A 21526-nucleotide genomic window follows, 5' to 3' on the forward strand; every position below is an offset into this window, starting at 1 on the left:
AAAAGAAATAACAAATGTTGGAGAGGTCGTGGAGAAAGGGGAACCCTCTTACACTGTTGGTGGGAATGCAAGTTGGTACAGCCACTTTGGAAAACAGTGTGGAGGTTCCTAAAAAAATTAAAAATAGAGCTACCCTATGACCCAGCAACTGCACTACTGGGTATTTACCCCAAAGACACACATGTAGTGAAAAGAAGGGCCATATGCAACCCAATGTTCATAGCAGCAATGTCTGCAATAGCCAAACTGTGGAAAGACCCAAGATGCCCTTCCACAGATGAATGGATAAAGAAGATGTGGTCCATAAATACAATGGAATATTACTCAGCCATCAGAAAGGATGAATACCCAACTTTTACATCAACATGGATGGGATTGGAGGAGATAATGCTAAGTGAAATAAGTCAAGCAGAGAAAGTCAATTATCATATGGTTTCACTTATTTGTGGAACATAAGGAATAGCATGGAGGACATTAGGAGAAGGAAGGGAAAAATGAAGAGCGGGGGGGGATTGGAGGGAGAGATGAACCATGAGAGACTATGGAGTCTGAGAAACAAACAGGGTTTTAGAGGGGAGGGGGGAGGGGGGATTGGTTAGCCCGGTGATGGGTATTAAGGAGGGCACGTACTGCATGGAGCACTGGGTGTTATACGAAAACAATGAATCGTGGATCACCACATCAAAAACTAATGATGTACTGTATGGTGACTAACATAACATAATAAAATTTAAAAAATTAAAAAAAAATAGTAAGTACTTAAAATGTCTTGAGCATTTAAGTGAAGAATTAAACAAAGATTATGTTCACAACTACTATCCTATTTTTCCTTTTGAAAATCACAATTCTAAGTATAAATGGCTGGATGTTATTGGTCAGAAAAAGAATGACAGGGGCCTCCAATTTAAAAGTAGGAATTGTAAGTCCTGGCCCGATTTTCTATCCTATAATTGTTCAACGCCCATAGCTGGCATCCTTGACCTACACCTGCCGATTCCACTTCATCCAGGCTCTGGAGTATATTTACAGAAAAATGCAAGGCTTCTTAATTTAGTGTGGGAAACCGGATTAGATTCTAGAACAGAAAGGGACATTAGTGGAAAAACAGGTAGAATCTGAATAATATCTTGAATTTAGTTAAGAGTAAGGCACCCATGTTAACTTTTTGGTTTTGACAAATGTAGCAGATATGTCAGATATTAATAATAGGGAAGACTGGGCAAAAGGTACACAGGAACTCTCCATACTATGTTTGCCACTCTTCTCAAAGTCTAAAATGATCCAAAATTAAAAATTTATTTAATAAGGGCTTCAGAATCAGACTTGAATTTGAATGTTACCTCTGCCACTTTCTAGCTGGATGACTTTTCTTACTCTTCACTTACTTTCTTTATTCCCATTTATGGAGCACTCAATACATAGCAGTTCCTTTACTAGAAAAATGGTGATGAAAGATGCAACCGTACCCTCAAGTTGTTCACAAGCTCTTAAGTGAGTTTCACACATAAGCAGGCAATTTTATTACAGTTTCCTCATCTATAAAAATGTCTCTCTCACAAAGATATTAGGATTGCATGAGATAAAATAGGCATGAAAATCAGCATTAATCCCAGTCTATAACATCCCTTCCCCCCCGGGATGATTTAAGAAACCCTAGATCAGCAATGCCGGAAATTCAAGACCATGTCAGTCTTGCTGCTCATTCAGTTCTGGCCTGGTGCTAACCTGTCAGAATTGGCCTTCTATTCTGTGATCATGTTCACATGGCCTGCAGTTTCAGTTAAAAGGGACCCTGTCTCATTTCCAGAAGACAAGGACTCAGCCTGTGTCTCAGTCTTCTAAAGCATGGTTTCTCAATCTCAACACTATTGACATTTCAGACCAGAGAATCCTTTCCTGTGGGAGGCTGTCCCTGCTTTGTAGGATTGCAGGATACACTGTAGGCTCTTTAGCATCTACCTACTAGATGCCAAGAAGCTCCCCCAAGCTGTGACAAGCAAAATGTCTCCAGATACTGTCAAATGTCTTTTGGGGGGAGGGGAGGAGCAAAGTCACTTCTGTTGAGGACTCTTGGACACAGAGCCTATGGAAAGAGAGCTTGTTCCATGGGCCAGAAATCCTGAACTTTTGATTTAAGTTCGGTACGTATACTGCCGTTTACCATACTGGTAGAACAGATGTGCCAACAAAAAAGTGTTTCATGCTCAATATATTTGGGAAGTAGTTAGCTCCTTTATTCCAGGCCTTCTCAGAGCCTTTATTATATTCAGGTACTCAGTGACCTTCTAAGATGGAGCTACAGTGATATCCTTTCCCGAATTTATTTGACCAGGAAACAATTCTAGAATAATATTTAAGGGATACAAGTTTAAGAACAAGGTCCTAATCAAATCATGTTGCAGCATTCCAAAAGAGTTAAAGCTTGAAAGAAATGAGAAAGATTGAACTGATCCTTAAAGTAGTCTAGAATATGGAAATCATTTTTATTTAAATTTATGCTATTAATTTATAGCATGAGCTGAGCCCTGCCATCAGATATAGCATGCTACTGGGAAAGAGTAATAGAAATTCAGGAAAGAGATAAAACTCAAGTGGTCATTAAATCATCTATAATTTCAAAGCAGAGGAAATTTCACATCTGCTGAAGATGTTTTCTTTGAGGTAAAAATGTGCATATGTGCCGATCGCTAGTATATTATTTTAACATCACACTGATAATTAAGCACAGATTAGAACTGAAAATTCATAGCTTCTCAGAGCACAAAGGAGCCATCTAATTTGAATGTTTTGTTTTATAAATGAAAATTCTCACAGTTGGAATTTCTGAAAGTCCCAGATGAATAGGCTCCAATCGGTAATGCTTAGTAACTTAAAATTCCATTTACCTGAAAATTCCTCACTGCTGGATATTCTGAAGGGCCCCACAAGTAGTCTCGCCCTGCATGATATATCAGGCTGGATTTGTATATTTCGGGTCAAAAGTCCAACCTCTGCAGCCAGACGAATGTATCGGCCATCCTCCATGACATGGACGCTTCCTGGGGCAATAGGAATTGGGCAAGAAAAAAAAAAAAAAACTTTAAAAACCTATTTCGGAAATTGCCAGCTGGGGACCCAGAGAACCTGACAAATGAAAACACTCCTTTCCCCTCGGAAGTCCTACCAACATTAAGGTTGCTTTTCCTCAGGCATTCTCCACAAATGTCAGCTGAGAAATGAAAAGCTCGTTCACATATCTCTCTTTGGGATCAGAGTGAGAGTGTTCGAGCAAGAATTCATTTCTCCTTAATAACTGTGGGTACTGGGACAAGGAAGTCAGGGCACACCTGTCCAATTAGTGGGGTCCCCAACCTCCTTCCTTAAATTCATTCATAGGCGTGAGACTTGAGTGTTTGGTTGTACATCGTCCGTGGACCTCTTCAAAGAGAGTGAAGAATCCCAGACTGACTGAGGCAGTAACTGAGCTAAAGCAGCAATGTATAGGAGTAAAGGGACAAAGAGCAGTGGCAGTGTCCTCTCATGATGGGTCTTAAGCTCAGAATTGCCTGAAGGAGCCCCCTCAGGGACAGGAACGGAGTGCCCTGCTGGTCTGTTCCACTGAGCTCCATTTACACTGCACTTTGCATCCTACTAGCAAGGACTGCTGGAGATTTCTCCACTTTTTAAAAAAGAAATCATCCTTGGAACTATGATTTAGAAATAGCTTTAGACATAATCCTGCTGAATACATGTATGTTCCTCTCCCATATCAGAGACAAAAAGATATTCCTTAACCCCTCTATTTCCATGTTTTATTACTTATTAGAGTTCTTGGATTAAACATATTACTTGGACTGAATCTGGAACCTCATGGCTATTTATAATTTATGTGCAAAGAATTTGAACTGTGCATAATGTATAAAAATATTTACACTTTTTTTGTGAAAAAGGTATTTGGCTTTTTAACTTTTTTTCTTTTTAATAGTAGTAGTAGTCAGTACATAAAGTGTCAGGAAGGACACATTCCTGAGTATGGAGAAAGAAAACATTATTTACAATAACTGTCGAATTCTAAGTGATTGTATGATTCAGTGTGTCAAGAAATGAACTGGAAATTCAGCTCCCCTGAGGTTTATTCTGGCTTAGCCATGGAAATGCCCAGTGACCTTGAACAACATGCTTAACCTTTCTGCTTGCTTCTAGACTTGCCATTATATGTAAAAAGTAAAAGAACAAAACAAAAAATTCCTTCACATCTAAGTGTTCTTTAAAAGTTAAGCAATACAATTAATGAGGGAATAGAGGTAAAGCCTTCTAGGATGAGTCTAGGGAGCAGCAAAGTATTATCCATCCCTTCTGAATGGCCACTGGACACAAGATCCCCAGGCAGGTTGCCAAACACATTCTTACTGGCTCATCCTTTTCCCTTCTCCAACAAACCAAAGCCTTACCAACATGCCGGTGTTTGAGCCGTTCATGGATCTTAACATGGTGAGCCTGGACTTCTTTCACAGTGAGGACCTCTGCTTCATGAGGCTCATAAGAAGAGGAGCTAAGGACGATTTTGTCATGGGGCCGCCAATCTACTGTGTCCTCTACTATAATTCTGTAACAGCATAAAAATCGTATCAAGTCTACTGGCCATGCAATACAGATCACCTACTAACTCCAAAGAGGAAAGGATATCCACTGCAACCACCAGTTCCCACCAGGGAGACTGACTTAGAAATAACAAATCAAGACAGAGAAAAAAGGCTTCTGTGAAATGTTTAATGTTCATGGAGTCAATGGTGTGGCTTACATGTATACATCACAAGGATTGCAAAGAGATTCTTTAGCCATAAGTCCAAGGTAAACGAACAAGAAAGAGTAAAAGTTCCAGAGTTTACTATATGCCAACTACCCATGGCTTCTTAGAGCAGGCATCTTCCTCCCTGATTGGGAAACAGCTTGTATAATAAACGTGTTTCAGAAGAAATCTTTTCTCACATTTTCTAAAGGACTGTTATGTCACTTTTTGGACAATTTATCATCATGTATTAAGGCTCCTACCTTCATGGTCAGACAGATATAATGTGGATCCTAGAGATGCCACTTACCAGCTACGTGACCTCAAGAAGTCACTTTTCTGAGTTTCTCATCTTCCTCTTAAAAGTGCCAATATTGAAAGCTCCCTTCTGACATTCCCATGTTACTGTGGGGACTAATGGGATGCATTTCTTGAGTGTTGTGCTTCCACCACAATATGAAACAACGATGGTTTTGTTCATTTTCATTTTTTTAACTCACATTTAATAAAACTTCTGTTCAGTCTTTCACTGCCGCCTAGCTTTTCCTAGTGAATATGTCTGCTTTATTCTTCATTCACAGTCATTACCAACTTCAATGGCATAAGTTTATTTTAATAACCTGCCTCTTTTGCTAATGTCCACATTTTAGGAAGCTTTGACAAGAGAGTCTCCTCTACCCATAAATATTCACCCAGGCAACAAGTCCATGTGAAGGCTATTCCATCATGAAACATTTATTGATTGAACACTGGTAGGCACCAGACACTATAATAGGTGCTAGAGGCGTAATGGTAAATAAAACATATGTCATTTGCATTTTTAAAAATGACAACTTAGATTTTGACTAGTAGACAGCCTTAAAGAGTTTACTGCAAGGGAGGGGAAATACACACGTGTTTCTATATAATATTAACACCAAAAAAAAAAAAAACCCAAATAAATTACAGGGGATCGTTTGTGGGTCAATGGTACGAGTCTGTTATGAACCAAAGATCATAACTAATTCAAGTCTGTACACCTGAGCTTAGAGAGAGAGAATCACAGAAAAAAAGACTACTGTCAATTGCTATAATTTTAATGAAAGAATTTAGTCTTACCTTTGTTCCTGATTTGTAGTGACATCCTAGTTACAGAATATTAAAGCAACTGCTAGTTTTTAAAAGCAAAGTAACTAAACTCCAAGAGAGGAAACAACAAAGCTCAAGACTAGATCATTGAATGGAGCCGGAGGTTGGATCAGGACAAAGGAAGACTCCTGATTAAGTCCAGGTTCTTTCCACTAAATAACATTGCCTCACCTGTCTGACTCATAGTCCTTCCCCAGATAAATGGTAATAAAAAGCAATACTGGGGTGCCTGGGTGGCTCAGTCAGTTAGGCGTCTGACTTTGGCTCAGGTCGTGATCTCCGGGTCCTGGGATCCAGCCCAGCATGGGGCTCTGCTCTTAGCAGGGAGTCTGCTTCTCCCTCTCCCTCTGCCCCTCCCCTCTGCTTATGCTCTCTCTCTCTCTCAAATAAATAAATAAAATCTTAAAAAAAAAAATACCCCCACATCTCAGAATGATATCAAGATAATCCACAAAATTATGAAGAGTCTGTGAACCATACAATGGAATACTATGCAGTCATTTAAAAAGTGTATTGTAGCAGAGCACGAATTATAAGACATTTTGTTCATGATGTTTGGATTGAAAAAATCAGGATATAAAACAATATGCCCAATTTGTTTTTTAAATAAAAACAATGCATGCAGAGAAAACAGAAGACAGGAAAGATGCACAGTAAAATGTTAGTCTACCTATGGATGGTGAGTTTATTAGTGATTTTCCTTAAACCTAAATTTTCTAACTTAACAGAAAAAAAAATACTTTTTTTAAAAAGAAAATAAGGCTATGGATAAAAAGTCACACCAAAGTCAATTAGCAGCACAAATGAAACTGATCCTTTCTTTCATAGTCAGTATTATCTAGATAATCTTTTATTACTATCCATACTGCTGAATAAAGTTCTTCAGACGATAGGCACTATAATGTTCTGAAAAGTTTCTTATGAAATGAGTTGAAACTCATTTCTTGTGGACACGGGGGATTTTTACGGCAGTGACTTTGAGATCGACGCTGACCTCTGGACCATTGGCCACAGGGTAGTCTCCCCACAGGAAACAGTACAGCGCTGCCATGAGCTGTTTCTCCCAGAGACAGCCTGTGAGGCATGACGAGGGCCCACACCTGCTCCTAGGGACTTCCAGAGAGCTCCACCCAGGCCTAAAAAGAGCCCCTGACGCTGTGTTGGGTGGGGCACTAGGGCCCCTCCGTCTCTGTCTTAGGAGGCCTGCCCTATATTCCCTCCTGCAAGGCCCACCTTGATGGGGCCAGAGTCTGCATAGACAACCATCCCCAGCTAGTCAGCTTCTGCTGGGACTGGCTCCATCCTCCACCCCAATGGCCCCAACTACAGCTGCAGCTTGTACTTGTGAACACTGGGAGTAGGCATGTGCAATGTTGGTAGAAGATAGAGCCCGCCCTGCCTGCTTGCCTGTCCCAGACTTTTTTTTTTTAGAAAGAAGTCCATGTTCTTCAATGTTGTACAAAAAAGAATGGGTAGGCCCAAAAGTAAATTAAACATTATCACATTTATTTATACCACTATCTAGTTCTTCATATTAACTTTACTATTCAAACAAAAGAAAATAGGTAGCAATTTAGGGATAAGAGAAGGAGATAAAAACCAAAAGATTCTTTTTGACCATGTTTATCCTACATTGTGTCTACACCGAGTGCTCACAGAGATGGCTTCTTTTTACTTCGCTGTACAGGAATTCTGTTGTATATAAAACTGAACCTGCTCAGAAGCTGAGGGACACTAGAAATGATGGGTCCATCTCCTGGTGCACTGTCATACAATTCAAACAACGGTGCAGCTACCAGCTTGTAATTTTTAGGGACTGCAAACAAGGCAGTATATGGTATGATAAGGATGGATGCATGTCATCATACATTTGTCAAAACCCACAGAATGTACAACTCAAAGAGTGAACCCTAATGTAAACTGAAATGAATGAAACTTCATTCCCTAACTTCCTTAAATAAGGGTTCTGCTCCAGCCAGATGAATCTGCTCACTCTCCCAAGAAATAGCTATGTGCTTCTCACCCATCACTTAAAATATCATTGTCCTTACTCTGCCCTTCAGTCCACTCATTCTTAAAAACTGAATGAAGTTCCTTTGCCTTCAAGAAATCTTCCCATGGGGGTCTCTTCCCCACTGAACACCCAACCCCCACCTCTGTTCCACACAATTTTGACATCATAGATTCCACTGCCTTGCAATTGATATTGTATTCTTGCTTTCTGTGGCTATTCAACTTTGATACTGTTAGATAATATTCAATAAAAATATGGCTACCTAGCTATATAAACACTGCAGCACATAGCAATGTTCTTGACAAAAAGAAAAAAGAACTATTGAAATCATTAGCCTGAGTTTTATATGAAAAATATAAATGAACTTAAGCTGACCTTTTCCATTGAGTCTCCTGAAACTTTGCAGGTTCATGAAAATTAATCTCTCTCCTATACTCCTGAAGCCTTGGGAATCCCTATGTCACAAGGACAGTATACATATGGCAAAGGAGTATGGCCCCTTCCACTTCTGTGTCCAAAGAGCAATAGTGGTAACTTCTAAGAAAGTCATGGTCCCCGTTATCAAGAACTTAGATGGTTCTGTAGGTCAAGTATCAGTTTTCCTTCAATTCCAGCATCTACTCTTTCCACTCACAGTCTTCTATTATTTGGTTACCCTTCAACCATTTCAAGAAATCCTATCTTCAGGACTGCTTGAAGCCCAGCTGTCTGCTTAGTACTAATAAGAGTCCTATAGCTACAGGGGAGAGGATAGACCTTTTTGTTCTGAGCAAAACACACCTAAAACAATAAATCAACAAAAAAATTAAAAGAGCTGTTTGCAACATAACTGGACCTAAATGAAAACCATATGAAAAGAGAGAGGAAACTATGAATAATCGCTGCAGAAGTCTCCCAAAAGAAAACCTTTAAAAATATATAAACAAGATGTCAGCACAGTTTTCTTTATTTTGGCACTAACATTTTATCTAGTTTGGAGAAAATATAATACTTTTGGTCAAGTATTTGGTCAAGTATTTGGTCAAGAACATAATTACGAAAAAGGAAAAAAATGTATGCTTCCTGACTTGATTTTAAAGTTTTTACAACCATGCATAAGGCATCCATATATAAACACCTACCACTTAAATGGATTTGTTAACTAAACGCTGGGGGGTCTTAATGATGATGGCTGCATTTGACCACAGGCTCAGAGTGTCCAGAGTCCAAGATGTTTTCTTCCCAGCAATAGGGATAGCCATAGATTTCTGAATTCTACTAACACTGAAGGTTTGTTTTTAAATTTCAGTTTAATTTTTTTTTTTCATTTTTTTCAGTGCCATTGAAAGGTACTGCGGATCCTCAGCCTGCATTGGATTATGCGAGGTACTGAAGAAAGGGAATGGCTTTGGCATGATACCAACGCTGATGATGGTAATAAGAAGAGTTATCATAAATGTCAGCTATTTGTCTACCTGGCCTCCTTTCTCCTTTTTTTTCCAAGAAATCCACCATATCGTTTCTTTTTTTCTTTTTTTTAAAGATTTTATTTTTATTTATTTGAGAGAGAGAGAGCAAGAGTAGGGGGAGGGAGAGCAGCAGGCAGAGGGAGAAGCAGACTCCCCGCTGAGCAAGGAGCCCAAAGCAGGCCTCCAACCCGGGACGCTGGGATCATGGCCTGAGCCGAAGGCAGATGCTTAACCTACTGAGCCCCCCAGGCACCCCTCACCACACCTTTTCTGAGAACTGCTCTGCTTAACCACCATCCTAATTCTGTGTCCTAGTGAACACTGCTGATTATAATCCCACAAACCCTTCGTGAAAGGGTAGGCGAGGGATCCAACCGGCCTTTGTCTGTGAAAATCCTTCCCTTGGACTTCATTGTATCAGCTTTATTGAGATGTAATTGACAAATAAATTTAAGATTTTTAAAGCGCACAATGTGCCGATTTGATCTACGTAGACGCTATGAAAAGATTGCCCTCATTGAGTTAACTGACACATCCAACACCTCACACATTGACTTTTTGGGCATGGGAACATTTAAGATCTACTGTCAGCAAATTCCAGTGATCCAATACATTGCTATCAATGACAGCCGCCTGGACTTTTGAACTGAAACTAAGGAGAGAGAAAAATTTACTCTCTGGTGGTAAAGCTAGGAAAAGCCTGACAGGTCTGGGTACACTTGTACCCTAGAGCATGTAGAAAATTTTTCTTCCATAGATGCTAATAAGGTCGAAATAGAGAAATAAGAGAGGTTGGGGGAGGGCCTGCCACAATTTCCCAAATGGATTGAGAAAGGCTACTTTTACTTATTTTTACTATAACCACAATAACTAGCACGTCTTGAGGCTCACTTTGTGTTAGAAATGGGGCTAAGCACTTTATATACATTAATTCACTTAATCCCTCTAACTACTCTACTAGCCAGCCATTTTATTCTTGTATCACAGAATAAGAACGTGAGGGTCAGAAAGAGTAGTTTGCTCAAAATTATACATTTAGCTAATTGCACATTTAGAATTATTACAGTTCTGCCTTCCCTCAAAGTTTAAGCTTGTTTTCATTGTAGCATACTATTTCCATCCTATGTTCCTACCACATGTGCCTTTTCCCAGCATAGAGACAATAGCCAATCTGAGATTAGAACCCACTCGTTCACTGGACCAAACAGAATCATCTTCTTTTGGGGGCTACTTACATGATCCTGAACTCCTGCCAATAAATGAATAAGGCTGCCAACTCTACTATAAACAAAATTGTTGTAGTAGAATAATGAAGTCTGAGTAATAAGCAAAATATAGTGGTTTTTAAAAATAAATGTAAGATTCTCATTTATTAGATGATATACCACTGAATCAAGAGGCTTGATAAATTCTGATTTCCAGAAAAGACACATTCATTCAAGGTAGCAGGCATTTATTAGAAGTCTTTGTGTTCTGCTGTGTACTAGGTGCTAAGTAATAGACACAATCAATAAAAAACAGTATTTTCCTGCCCCTGTAGAAGCCACTTGGAGGAACAGGACATAGACACCTTAAGTAGCTTAGGATCCATCACCAGGCAGCATATTTTTATTAACATCATAAATCAGAAAACCACATTCTATAATTCAGATGGTGAGAAAATCAGTGTGTGCTTGAGGGGAGATTAAACGTCTTATGGAAGATGTGGTAGATTCTCAGGATAAGCAGGGAGTGTCAAGGCAAGAGGAAACCGAAGAGTACTGTGCACCTCCTTATTTTACTTATCAAGTATTTAGGGAGACTCGTAAAAATAATTGTTCTGGACACTCATGTCTGAAGTGGGAATGTATCGGAAAGGAGAACAAGAAGTATCCAAACAAAGTACAGCCAAAGAACACGAGATGGCAGAATAGATGACATCAGTGATGATGTCAGCGCAGAAGGCCAGGGTCCTGGGGCAACGTTGAGGTGAAAAATGATTTGTTGTTTAGTTCAGTTATTTCCTTATAAATACCAGAGTAAGTTAGTATATCACAGAAGAACCATAGACAACAACAGGACAAAGGGACTGGATAAGGCTCTCTACACTTTCTTTCTTTAAAAAGTAAATGAGAAAAGGAATAAGAAAAAATGTGAGACCTTTTGAGGAAGTTTCCCTGTAAACCTACTCTTCCCCCATTTCCTCTTCTCAGTAAACCAGAGCACTCTTCACCCAGTTGCCCAGGTTAAAAGTTTTATGGTAATCCCTGATTCTTCTCTTTTTCTTCTACCCAGCCCATCAGCACCCCATGTTTCCTCTGTCTTCAATATGTACTTCACCATTCCGTCCTCCTCCTTCACTACCATCCTAATCTGGGCCACCAGCATGTGTCACTTGTAATGTTAGTTCACTGTCCTAACAGTCTCTCTGCTTCTATCCTTGTCCCCACCAACAGTTAACTCTTCACACAGCATGAACCAGATTACAACATGAATTGGACCCTGTCCCTGCCCTGTTTAAAATCTTGCAATAACCAGGATAAAACCTAAAACCTTTACATAGGATTGATTAAGTAACCACTTAACTTCAAAGAACATATGGTCACCCTTACATGACAGTAAGACCTCTACTTAATACTTACAATGGGTAAAAAGCCAATTTCTTTAAATCTAAGTATAAATCTCACTATAACTTCTCTTGACTTATCTGAAGTCTAAAAAATCCAATATGTTGTTCATCAGTCTCCTCCAAAGTCAACTGAAGCAGAGCGACAGTGAAGAGTAACTTAACTTAGAGATAAATTTATATTATAATGTAGAACAAAAGAAAATGATATTGTTTCAAATACCTTGCTAAGCCTACTTTTATCGGTGGTATGAGGAATAAGTCTAAGTTTATAAACTTAACAAGAAACTTTTCCTCTGAAGATTTCACTTCAATGTTCTTCATAAAATAAATCAATTAAACACAAATAAATTCAGATATGTAATTCTGTTGGCAAAAATCCATAAGGAGGTCTGAGTAAAATCTGTCCTCATAACAATGCGTTAGAAAGACTTATTAAACTGACTTTTAACATAAAGAAGACCATAGATCAATGTTTAAAGAAATGGTTTGAATAAGGTCTGTACTTCAGTTAATACTAGACTAATATCGATTTGCTAGATTTTATCATGTTTAGGTTATGAAATATATCATCCGAGAATGCTGAGTGAAGGGTACATAAGAATTCTACTATTTTTGCAACTTCTTGTGAGGTTTCAATTATTTCACATTTTTTAAAAGGTTAAAAAAAGGAAGGCTTTCCATAAAATGGATTCACTATGGTAATTACTTAACAATCATATAAACTCATTAAAAACTCCTCATCAGGACTCATACTAAGAAATTTTGTTCTTAATATTTTTATTATATAGAACACTAGAATATAAGCAATGGAATCAGACAAACCATGATTAAAAAAAAAAAAAGTCAGCCCTACAAACTAGCTTTATAAACTTGGAAATTTTACTCAACTTTTCTATCCTCAGTTTTTGTATCTGTGAATGCAGATCATAATACCTAACATAGCACTGAGAGATTTAAATGAGATAATGTATGTAAAATGCCTGGTAGATGCTTGACATAGAGTGAACCCACATGATAAGAGCTCAATAAATAATAGCTAGCTACTCTAGATAGTTTTCATTCATAAAATTGAATTTCTTTTGAAAGAGCCAATTGCCCTGACTCTGAGTGAGGTTTTTAACACATTCTTTAAAGAAAAATCCATTCATATGGTTCTTGCCAAATTCCATCCTGCTAGCCTTATAATTAAAGTTCCATATTTATCCCTGTTTGAACTGCCTACTTCACAAATCCATATGGGTATCAGGCACTTCAAAGTCAACATGACCAAATCTGAACTCATAATCTTTTTCCCCAAAATTCCGTCCTCTTTTAGTGAATGGCACCACCGTCTGTCTCTGCAATCCAGAAACTAAGAGTGCCTCACATCCAATACATCTTATAGACTTGTATCTCCCGTCTCTACATCTGCCCACTTCTCTCCATCGGCACTTCAGCTCCTGACTACAAGTTATGCTATCTCTTGCTTGGACTTCCTAAGTGGTGTCCCTAGATCCATTTTTGACTCCTCTGTTGTCTGCATTGTACCTAGAATGATTTTTTTTTTTTTTTTACATATAGGAATGTGATCACAAGCTCTACCTCCCATCTATATTATCCTCTTAAAAACTAAAAATAGTTACACAGTGCTCCTGGAGGGTAAAAACTAAACTTGTTATATTGCCAGTGAATATACCCTGACCACTAACTACTCCTGGGAACCCTATTGTGTTGGGTCCCTGTTCACCAGGTCAGCCAACCTGGCCTTCCTCCAAGTCCCTCATGTTGCCCACTCTTCCTCCCACCACAGAATCACCTCTTGGGCCTCTACTTCTCCATCATCTGTGCTGACTCTATCAACTTGGAAAGAATTAGACTGGCCCCAGTCTCATTTCCAGGCTCCAGTTTCGTCCTCTTCCTGTTTTCTTGATCACTGAAATTATCTACTTTCTGGATGACCACCTATCATGTTCTACCTGAGTCCTAAACTACATATCTAATTGTCTTCTTGACATCTCCCCTTGGTGTCTCCAACTTAGCATGTCCCATCTGCCACCCTGACAAATCTGTTCCTTTTCCAGTCTTCCCATCTCAGTGCATGCCTCCACCATCCATCAGGTTGCTCAGTCAAAAAATCTGAAGCACGTCCCTCACCTCAACATTCAGTCCATTGGCATGTCCAGACAGTGCCACCTCCTCTCTCCATTCCCATTGCCTCCTCTATCGTCCTAGCCACCATGATATTTGGCTTCAACTGGCTTCCTAACTCATAGCCCAGCTTCTGCTTTTTTCTCCACCACTCATCATCTATATAGCAGCCAGAGTTGTTTTCAAAACATAAGTCAGAGTCTATCAACTGACCTCCGTAAACCCCTCAGTGATTTTCCCTCTGACCTCTCACACCTAAACAAGGTACCATGTGACCTGGCATCTACCATATCATACCACTCTCCCCTTTGCTCACTCTGGTCCAGCTATAGTGACCTTCTCTCTGTCTCCCACTCCCCAAAGGCCACCTGAGAGACAATGCTGGACCAGATGTCCCTCCTTCATTGAGCACACTAGCGCATCTACATCAAATAGTGGGATGCCTCCTACCATTCAGATCTCAGCTCAAATTTTTCTTCCCCAGAGAGGTCTCCCCTGTCCCTTTAATCTAAAAGGGTACCCTGTACACTCCCCAACTATTTTCGATTGTACCACACTGTTTATTTCCTTACTAGTGCATTTTATAATGTGCAACTATGTTATTTATATTTCTGTATTAGCTTCTTTATTGTCTCTCTCTCCATGAAGATACAAACTCCCAGAGGACAGTGATCTCTTCAAATTTGCCTCTACATCTCCAGGGCTTACAGCCACACCTGGTACATAGTAAGTACCCACCAGATATTTGTTGAATGATTGAATGCTGTTTGCTCTTGCTGGAGTGCTCTTTCCCCACCCCACCCCCACTCCAGTTTGCTTAATTAAGGCCCACTCATTGTTTAGTTCTCACCTCTGAAATCACTCTTCAGGGAAGCCTTCTCTAACCTCCATTACTGCCTCAAGATCCTGCATATTCATGTTTTCAGAATCCTATAAAGCCCTCCTTCATAGCATTTATCCCATATGTAATTTTACATTTACTTTATAGTTATTTCATTAATGTCTGGGTACAGAGACGATGTCGATTTTTACTTGTGATTGTATTTCCAGATCATAACTCAATGTTTGACATAGGGACATAGGGTAAGAATTCACAAAAATTGTGTTGAAAGGTAATAACTACTCTATGAAGAAATTCTGTATATAGAGAAAAGCACACCAAAGCAGTAGCCAGCTATCATCTCTCCCACAGGGATCCTTGCTGTGCTGTATGTCCTTCCAGACATTTCTCTATCCACATATATGCATGCATAAATGTTATTTTAGTTTATTTACAAAACTAGGCTAATATGTAATATTAGCCTGAATGCCCACTTCTCCTCCCCTTTGTCAACATGGAATTCAATCATCATCCCCTTTGGTAATTAAATATTTTAAAATAGTGCTTAATTTTGTTTAAATTAACATTTATTTCAACTCTAGTAGGGAAGAACATTTTTCCATATGTTTATTAGTCAGATGTGTGTCTTCTCTTGTGGCTCATGTATTCAAACTCTTTAATGTTTGTTCTTCTAGTATGTTCATCTTGTTTCCTTTTTATTCCTAAGTATTCTTTACATATAAAAAATATTAGCCCTCCATCTGTACTATCAAAAATTGCAAATATTTTCCATTTTATCATCTGCCTTTGCATTTTGTAATTGGTATGCAAAAATATTAATTTTCTTAAATATTGATTTTTTTATGTTGTCAAATCTATGACTTCTTGCTGTTATAGTTGTTGCATTTCTTATGATAAGAGAGGTCTTCCCTAATTTAATATTGCATAATATTTACTTAAATGTTCTTCACATAATTTTATAGTTTTATTTTTTTACTTTTTTTTTAATTTACCTATAATTTTTTCAGAGTGAAGCATAATTTGAGAATCTAATTTTATAGTTTTCCAAAGTGTTTACCAATTACTCCAGCACAAGTCTGCAACTAATTTGAAATGCTAATTTATTTAAATTCTAAGTAATAATACATACCTGAGTCTATTGCTAGGCATTCTCTTCTGTTTTGGTGCCAACAGCAATAGGAAATTATTCACACTGAAGGTATATATATATATATATATATATATATATATATATATATATATACACACACACACACACATAATTTTTTTTTAAGATTTATTTATTTATTTGAGAGACAGAGAAAGAGAAAGTGAGCGCATGAGTGGGAGGGACAGAGGAAGAGGAAGAGAGACTCTCAAGCAGACACTGCACTGAGCTCCAAGCCAACATGGGACTTGATCCCAGGACTCTGGGACCATGACCTGAGCCGAAACCAAGAGTCAGACACTCAACTGACTGCACCACCCAGGTGCCCCAAGGTATATATTTTTCAAAAAGTAAGTGGTAATGTTGGCTATTTTCAAGTGTTTATTGTTCCAAAAGACTTAGAATTAGTGAATCAGATTTCAAATGTATATATTTGACTTGTTATTAAAGTTGCATTAGATTTGACATCTTTAAAATATTGAGCCTTTCTGTTGATGTTATGCATCACCATTTATTCTAATATCCTTTTATGCCTCTTACTAGTATTTTATAGTTTTGTTTCCATTCCTCCTGTAATTTTTCTTGTTTATTTCTAAATATTCTAAGTTAAAATTTAAATAGGATTTTACATTAAAATATTCAAATGCTATTAATCTATGCATTTACTGAATGAATGCAATGATAGTTCTTCAGATGATTCTCTAGTTCCTAAGACAAAATATATATAATCTACAAAAAACTGACAATTTGGATTCCTTTTAATAGTAACAACTAATGTATTTCTTTTCTTGACTCAATACATTGGCTAAAACTTTAATAATAATATTTAATGATTATTGTAATACACAGTAATTTTTAATGCCAGTTTTTCCATAAAATAGAAAGTTGTTTGTTTGAGAGGAATTTTTAATTATTTAATTTGTGTTATTATTTAAAGCAGTGATTCTCAACTAATGGCTAAACCACTCTATTAAGAAACATTGATTTAAAGGAATATCCTTAAAAAAATAAAGGAATATTTTTGTAGTCTTAATTTACTGTTTATTCCAAGAATGCAAGCTGAGTTTTATTAAATGTGTTTCTGTTTTGTATCAAACTGATCATGTTCTTAGTCTTTATATATATTGCTTCGATAAATTATATTAAGGAATTATTTTAAACCATCCTTCTTTACTTGAATAAATCACACTCAACCATGATTTTTCCCCCTAACAAATAACTGGATTTCATATGTTGTTGTTTTACTTAGGATTTTTTTTTTTTGCATTTTATTTACATTTAGGTGTTGCCCCAGTTTTCTTTTTTTGAATTACCCTTAGCAGCTGTTTTAAAAATTATTTTATGAAAATAAATAAAAATAATAAATAAATAAAAAGTATTTTATGCTTGCTTCCTAAAATTAATTGAAAAGGTTCACATATTTTCTTATGCTATGGAACAGATTATACAACATAAAAAGTGTCTGATATTTGAAAGAATATGCCATCAATTTATTTGAGCCAAATTTATTCTCGGGAACAAATCTTTGATAACTGCATGTCTTTTGCTATTATTGGTTTTTTCAGTCATAGTCTTCTTTAACCAATTATGATAATTTATATTCCTACATATAATTTATTTTTGTAAATTTCAGAATGGTACTATATACATTTTATTATAATTCTAATCTCTTTGGTATCTGTTACATTTGAATTCTCATTTCTGAGGTTACATATTATTTTCTTTGTATAATTAATGTCATTAAAGATTAAACCATTATCTCTAAAAAAATTTCAAGTCTACTAATTTCCTACTTTCTAATTCACCAATTTCTGCCTTTATCTTACACAAATTAATTTCATTAGACTTATTGGATATTTTGTTTCTGGTTTCTCAAATTGACAGTTTAGTTTGTTTATTTTTGTATTTTATTATTCAGCAATGAAAGCATTTAATGTGATGACATGTTGGCCACGACTCCTGCAATACTATTATTGCTATTTTGCTAGCATTCTACCACTGGAGTTTTCATCTCCTCTCTGATACAAAAGTTATTTAAAAGAAAGTTTATTTTTTCTTTTCTGCTCTTTTATCTTGCAAGAGATTAAGATTATTGGTTAAGAGGTTTCTACCTTTACATGTATTTTATTGTGATCATATTCTACACCATTTCTGTTTACTAAAATTTGTTAAGGTTTTAATTATATTTATATTCTGGGGTAAATTATATTTATATTTTTTTGTATATATAAATTAAATTACCTTTATTACATTATTCAGATTCCTTCATGTTTTCTTTATAATTTTTAACCTAGTTTAAAAGTTAAAAACTGAAAGAGGGGGGCATCTGGGTGGCTCAGTCAGTTGAGCATCCAACTCTTGATTTTGGCTCAGGTCATGATCTCAGGGTCCTGGGATCGAGCCCCAGGCTTAGGATTCTCTCTCCCTCTCCTCCTCTGCCTTCCCCAACCTGTGGCTTTCTCTCACAAAAAAAAAAAAAAAAAAAAGAACTGAAAGAGGTAAGTAAATGTCTTTCATTACCATTTTTGTTTCTGTCAATTTCCTCATTTTTTTTGAGATCTACTTTATATATTTCTTTATTATGTTATCTGGTATAAATTCCTGACTACTGGGGTCTCCCTGGAGACTGAAGTCTTTATTAATATAAAATATATTTATTTTACACACTTAATTTTTTCTTTTCTTATAATTTTGAATCTTTTGTTTTTGTTTCTATTTCAATAATTCATTTTATCTAATATTTAAATAATTTTTTTCTATATTGGTTTTATTTTCCTCTAGTAAAAAACATTGTGATTGCATGTTGATTTATTATCCAGTTTTTTCCTATGTGGGATCATTTTTAACAATCATATTTTCTTTATTTTTTTAGAAAAGTATCTTTTTTATTTATTTATTTTTATTTTTTTTATTGTGTCCAATTAGCCAACATGCAGTACATCATTAGTTTTTGATGTAGTGTTCAATGATTCATTGGTTGGGTATTTTCTTTTTATAACTGGAAGATTTATTCTTACTTTCTTACTTCTGTTGTTTCTTTATACATTTTTTGTTGCTTTAATTCTCTTACTATTTAATTTTCTTCTCTTTTTGTACTTTACTACTTATTTTATGGTTTCTTTCATTCTCTTTTCTCTTTGGTGATTTGGAAGGTATATACCCTATTTTAAATTCTGCTAGAACAGACTGACTCGTATTTACTTCATATGGCATTCATGTCCCATCGTCAGTTTCCTATGGCCACAGTCCCAGGTTGTAAACCCGGAGTTTTATCTGAGAATTATGACCTGTGATGGTTAGTTTATGTGTCAACTTAGCTATGCTGTATTGCCCAGTTATCCTATCAAATGTTAATGTAGGTGTTTCTTCAAAGGTGTTCTGTAAATGTCATTAACATCTGTAATGAATTGACCTTAAGTAAAGATTACCCTCAGTAATGTGGGTGGGCCTCAGCAATCAGTTGGAAGGCCTTAAAAGCAAAATCAAAGTTTCCCTGAAGAAAAAGAAATTCTGCCTCAAGACAAAGTTCAAGACTTTGCAGACTCCCAACCTGCCCTACAAATTTTGAACTTACCAGTCCTAAGAATATAAGCCAATTCCTTGAAACACATCTCTTTATATATACTATTATATATACTACATATTATACATATGCATACACACAAAACCTATGAGTTATATATATTTATATAAACAGACTAAAGACTTCAGTCTCCAGGGAGACCCCAATAGTCAGGAAAGTTTTATACCAGATAACATAATAAAGAAATATATAAAGTAGATCTCAAAAAAAAAAGAGGAAATTGACAGAAACAAAAATGGTAATGAAATATACTACATATTATACATATGCATACACACAAAACCTATGAGTATATATATTTATATAAACAGAACCCTGACTAATACATTAACTTTTCAAATTTTATGTAGTTTCTTTTACAAGAATAATTAGACTTTGTCTTATTTTAACAGCCATATTTACAGTATTATATTTAACTTATTCCAGTGCTTACCTTTAAAATAGACACTTTATTTACCTTTATAGTATTCCTGAATTTTATTTATGAATTTTAAATCTGTTTAAGCCCTTTATCAGAACAATTTTTTGCATTTTTTTCAGTTCTTACTGAACTTTTTTGCTTTTTTGCTTTCACATGTAAACAGCAATTTTAGCAGGGTGTCCAATTCTTTGATTGAAATCCCTAAACATGTGTATATTTTTCACCACTAAACATGTATATATTTTTCCCTAAACATGTATATATTTTATACCACTATCTTCCTATACTTAATGGTGTAGAGAATTCCAAGGTTAAGAAGCTTTATGTTCCCTTCCATTTTTCTTTTATTTTGTTCACTGCTTTTTCTTATACTGTGAGGATATGTAGCAATCATAATTGTTGGCGTTGGTCTCTTCAAATTCAGTGCAAGTACTCTCAGGTTTGCTATGTGTATTTTAGGTGGAGTTTTCATTATTCTTTCTGTTGTAATTACTCTGGGTTCTTATTAAAAATGAGCATTGTTTGTATATATGTACTTTGCATTCTCTGTTCTCTATTTCTAATACTTTCTCTTTTATGGATTTTTATCTCCTGACCTTGTTTTCCATCAGTTTGCTCTTCATGGTGCCTGTTCACTTTGAGGCAGTGGCAATTTCATTCTTCACCACCTCCAGTGCATGACTAAATTCTGTTATTGCATTTTAAATTCCAGAAGACTCTTCATATGCTTCATCTACTCCTATTTTATTTCTGTCTCTTCGCCAGCCATCATCTCAACTCAGACAATCATGATGTCATTTTACAGTTCATCTATTATGTCATAGAATCCATATTTTTAAAGATTTACTGATAGAGGTAAACACATATTATCTAACCTTTACTCCTAAATAAACGATAGACTCCTCTGCCTTTGGTTTGTTTTCTTCTTCTACTATTATGTTACAGAGTTTTTTTAAAATTCCTTCTAGTCCCTTATTTTACCATTTATTCATCCTTGAGTTTTGAGTCTTAATCTAAAATTTAATTTCATGTTGTAACAAAACCTGAATCATCAGCAAACCAAACAAGCAAATACATCCCTAACTTACTCTCCCTAACTTACTCTCATGTCTTACCTCTCATTGCCCGAGGCGATGTCAGCTGCAAGACGGGTCCAGGATTTCTTAGGACAAGCACCATGAAGCTGGACTTTCCCATATACCCCTGAAAGGAAAAGGAGCATCAGTTGGATAAGAAATTTTCGAAGGAATTAGGGCCACCTAAGTAAAACTCACTAGAGAACTTATTGTGCAAGATATGTGATATGGAAACTATATATGAAGATGTCTACCTTATCAAAGAATATTTAAGTTCTCTATTTTCAGCAGGTTGAATACATATTACATGGCTACAGAATGTACTCTCGTTCTCTTAAAAGCTATAGAGAAATTAATGCTACACC

At 36.4% G+C, this 21526-nt stretch overlaps 1 protein-coding gene across 1 annotated transcript in view; it reads right to left on the reverse strand.

Moving 5' to 3' along the window:
* PKHD1 (PKHD1 ciliary IPT domain containing fibrocystin/polyductin) overlaps positions 1-21526 on the reverse strand; it is a 454138-nt gene that overhangs the window by 124044 nt on the left and 308568 nt on the right. The window contains exons 54-56 of the mRNA XM_034990755.1: positions 21201-21288; positions 4431-4585; positions 2886-3038 (exon numbers count right to left, since the gene is read on the reverse strand). Of these exons, the coding sequence (XP_034846646.1) occupies positions 2886-3038; positions 4431-4585; positions 21201-21288 (396 nt within the window). The remainder of the gene's footprint in view (positions 1-2885; positions 3039-4430; positions 4586-21200; positions 21289-21526) is intronic.

Source organism: Mirounga leonina, unplaced genomic scaffold (genome assembly GCF_011800145.1).
Source record: "Mirounga leonina isolate KUSES-001 unplaced genomic scaffold, KU_Mleo_1.0 Mir_53, whole genome shotgun sequence".
In the NCBI taxonomy this organism is placed as follows: domain Eukaryota; kingdom Metazoa; phylum Chordata; class Mammalia; order Carnivora; family Phocidae; genus Mirounga; species Mirounga leonina.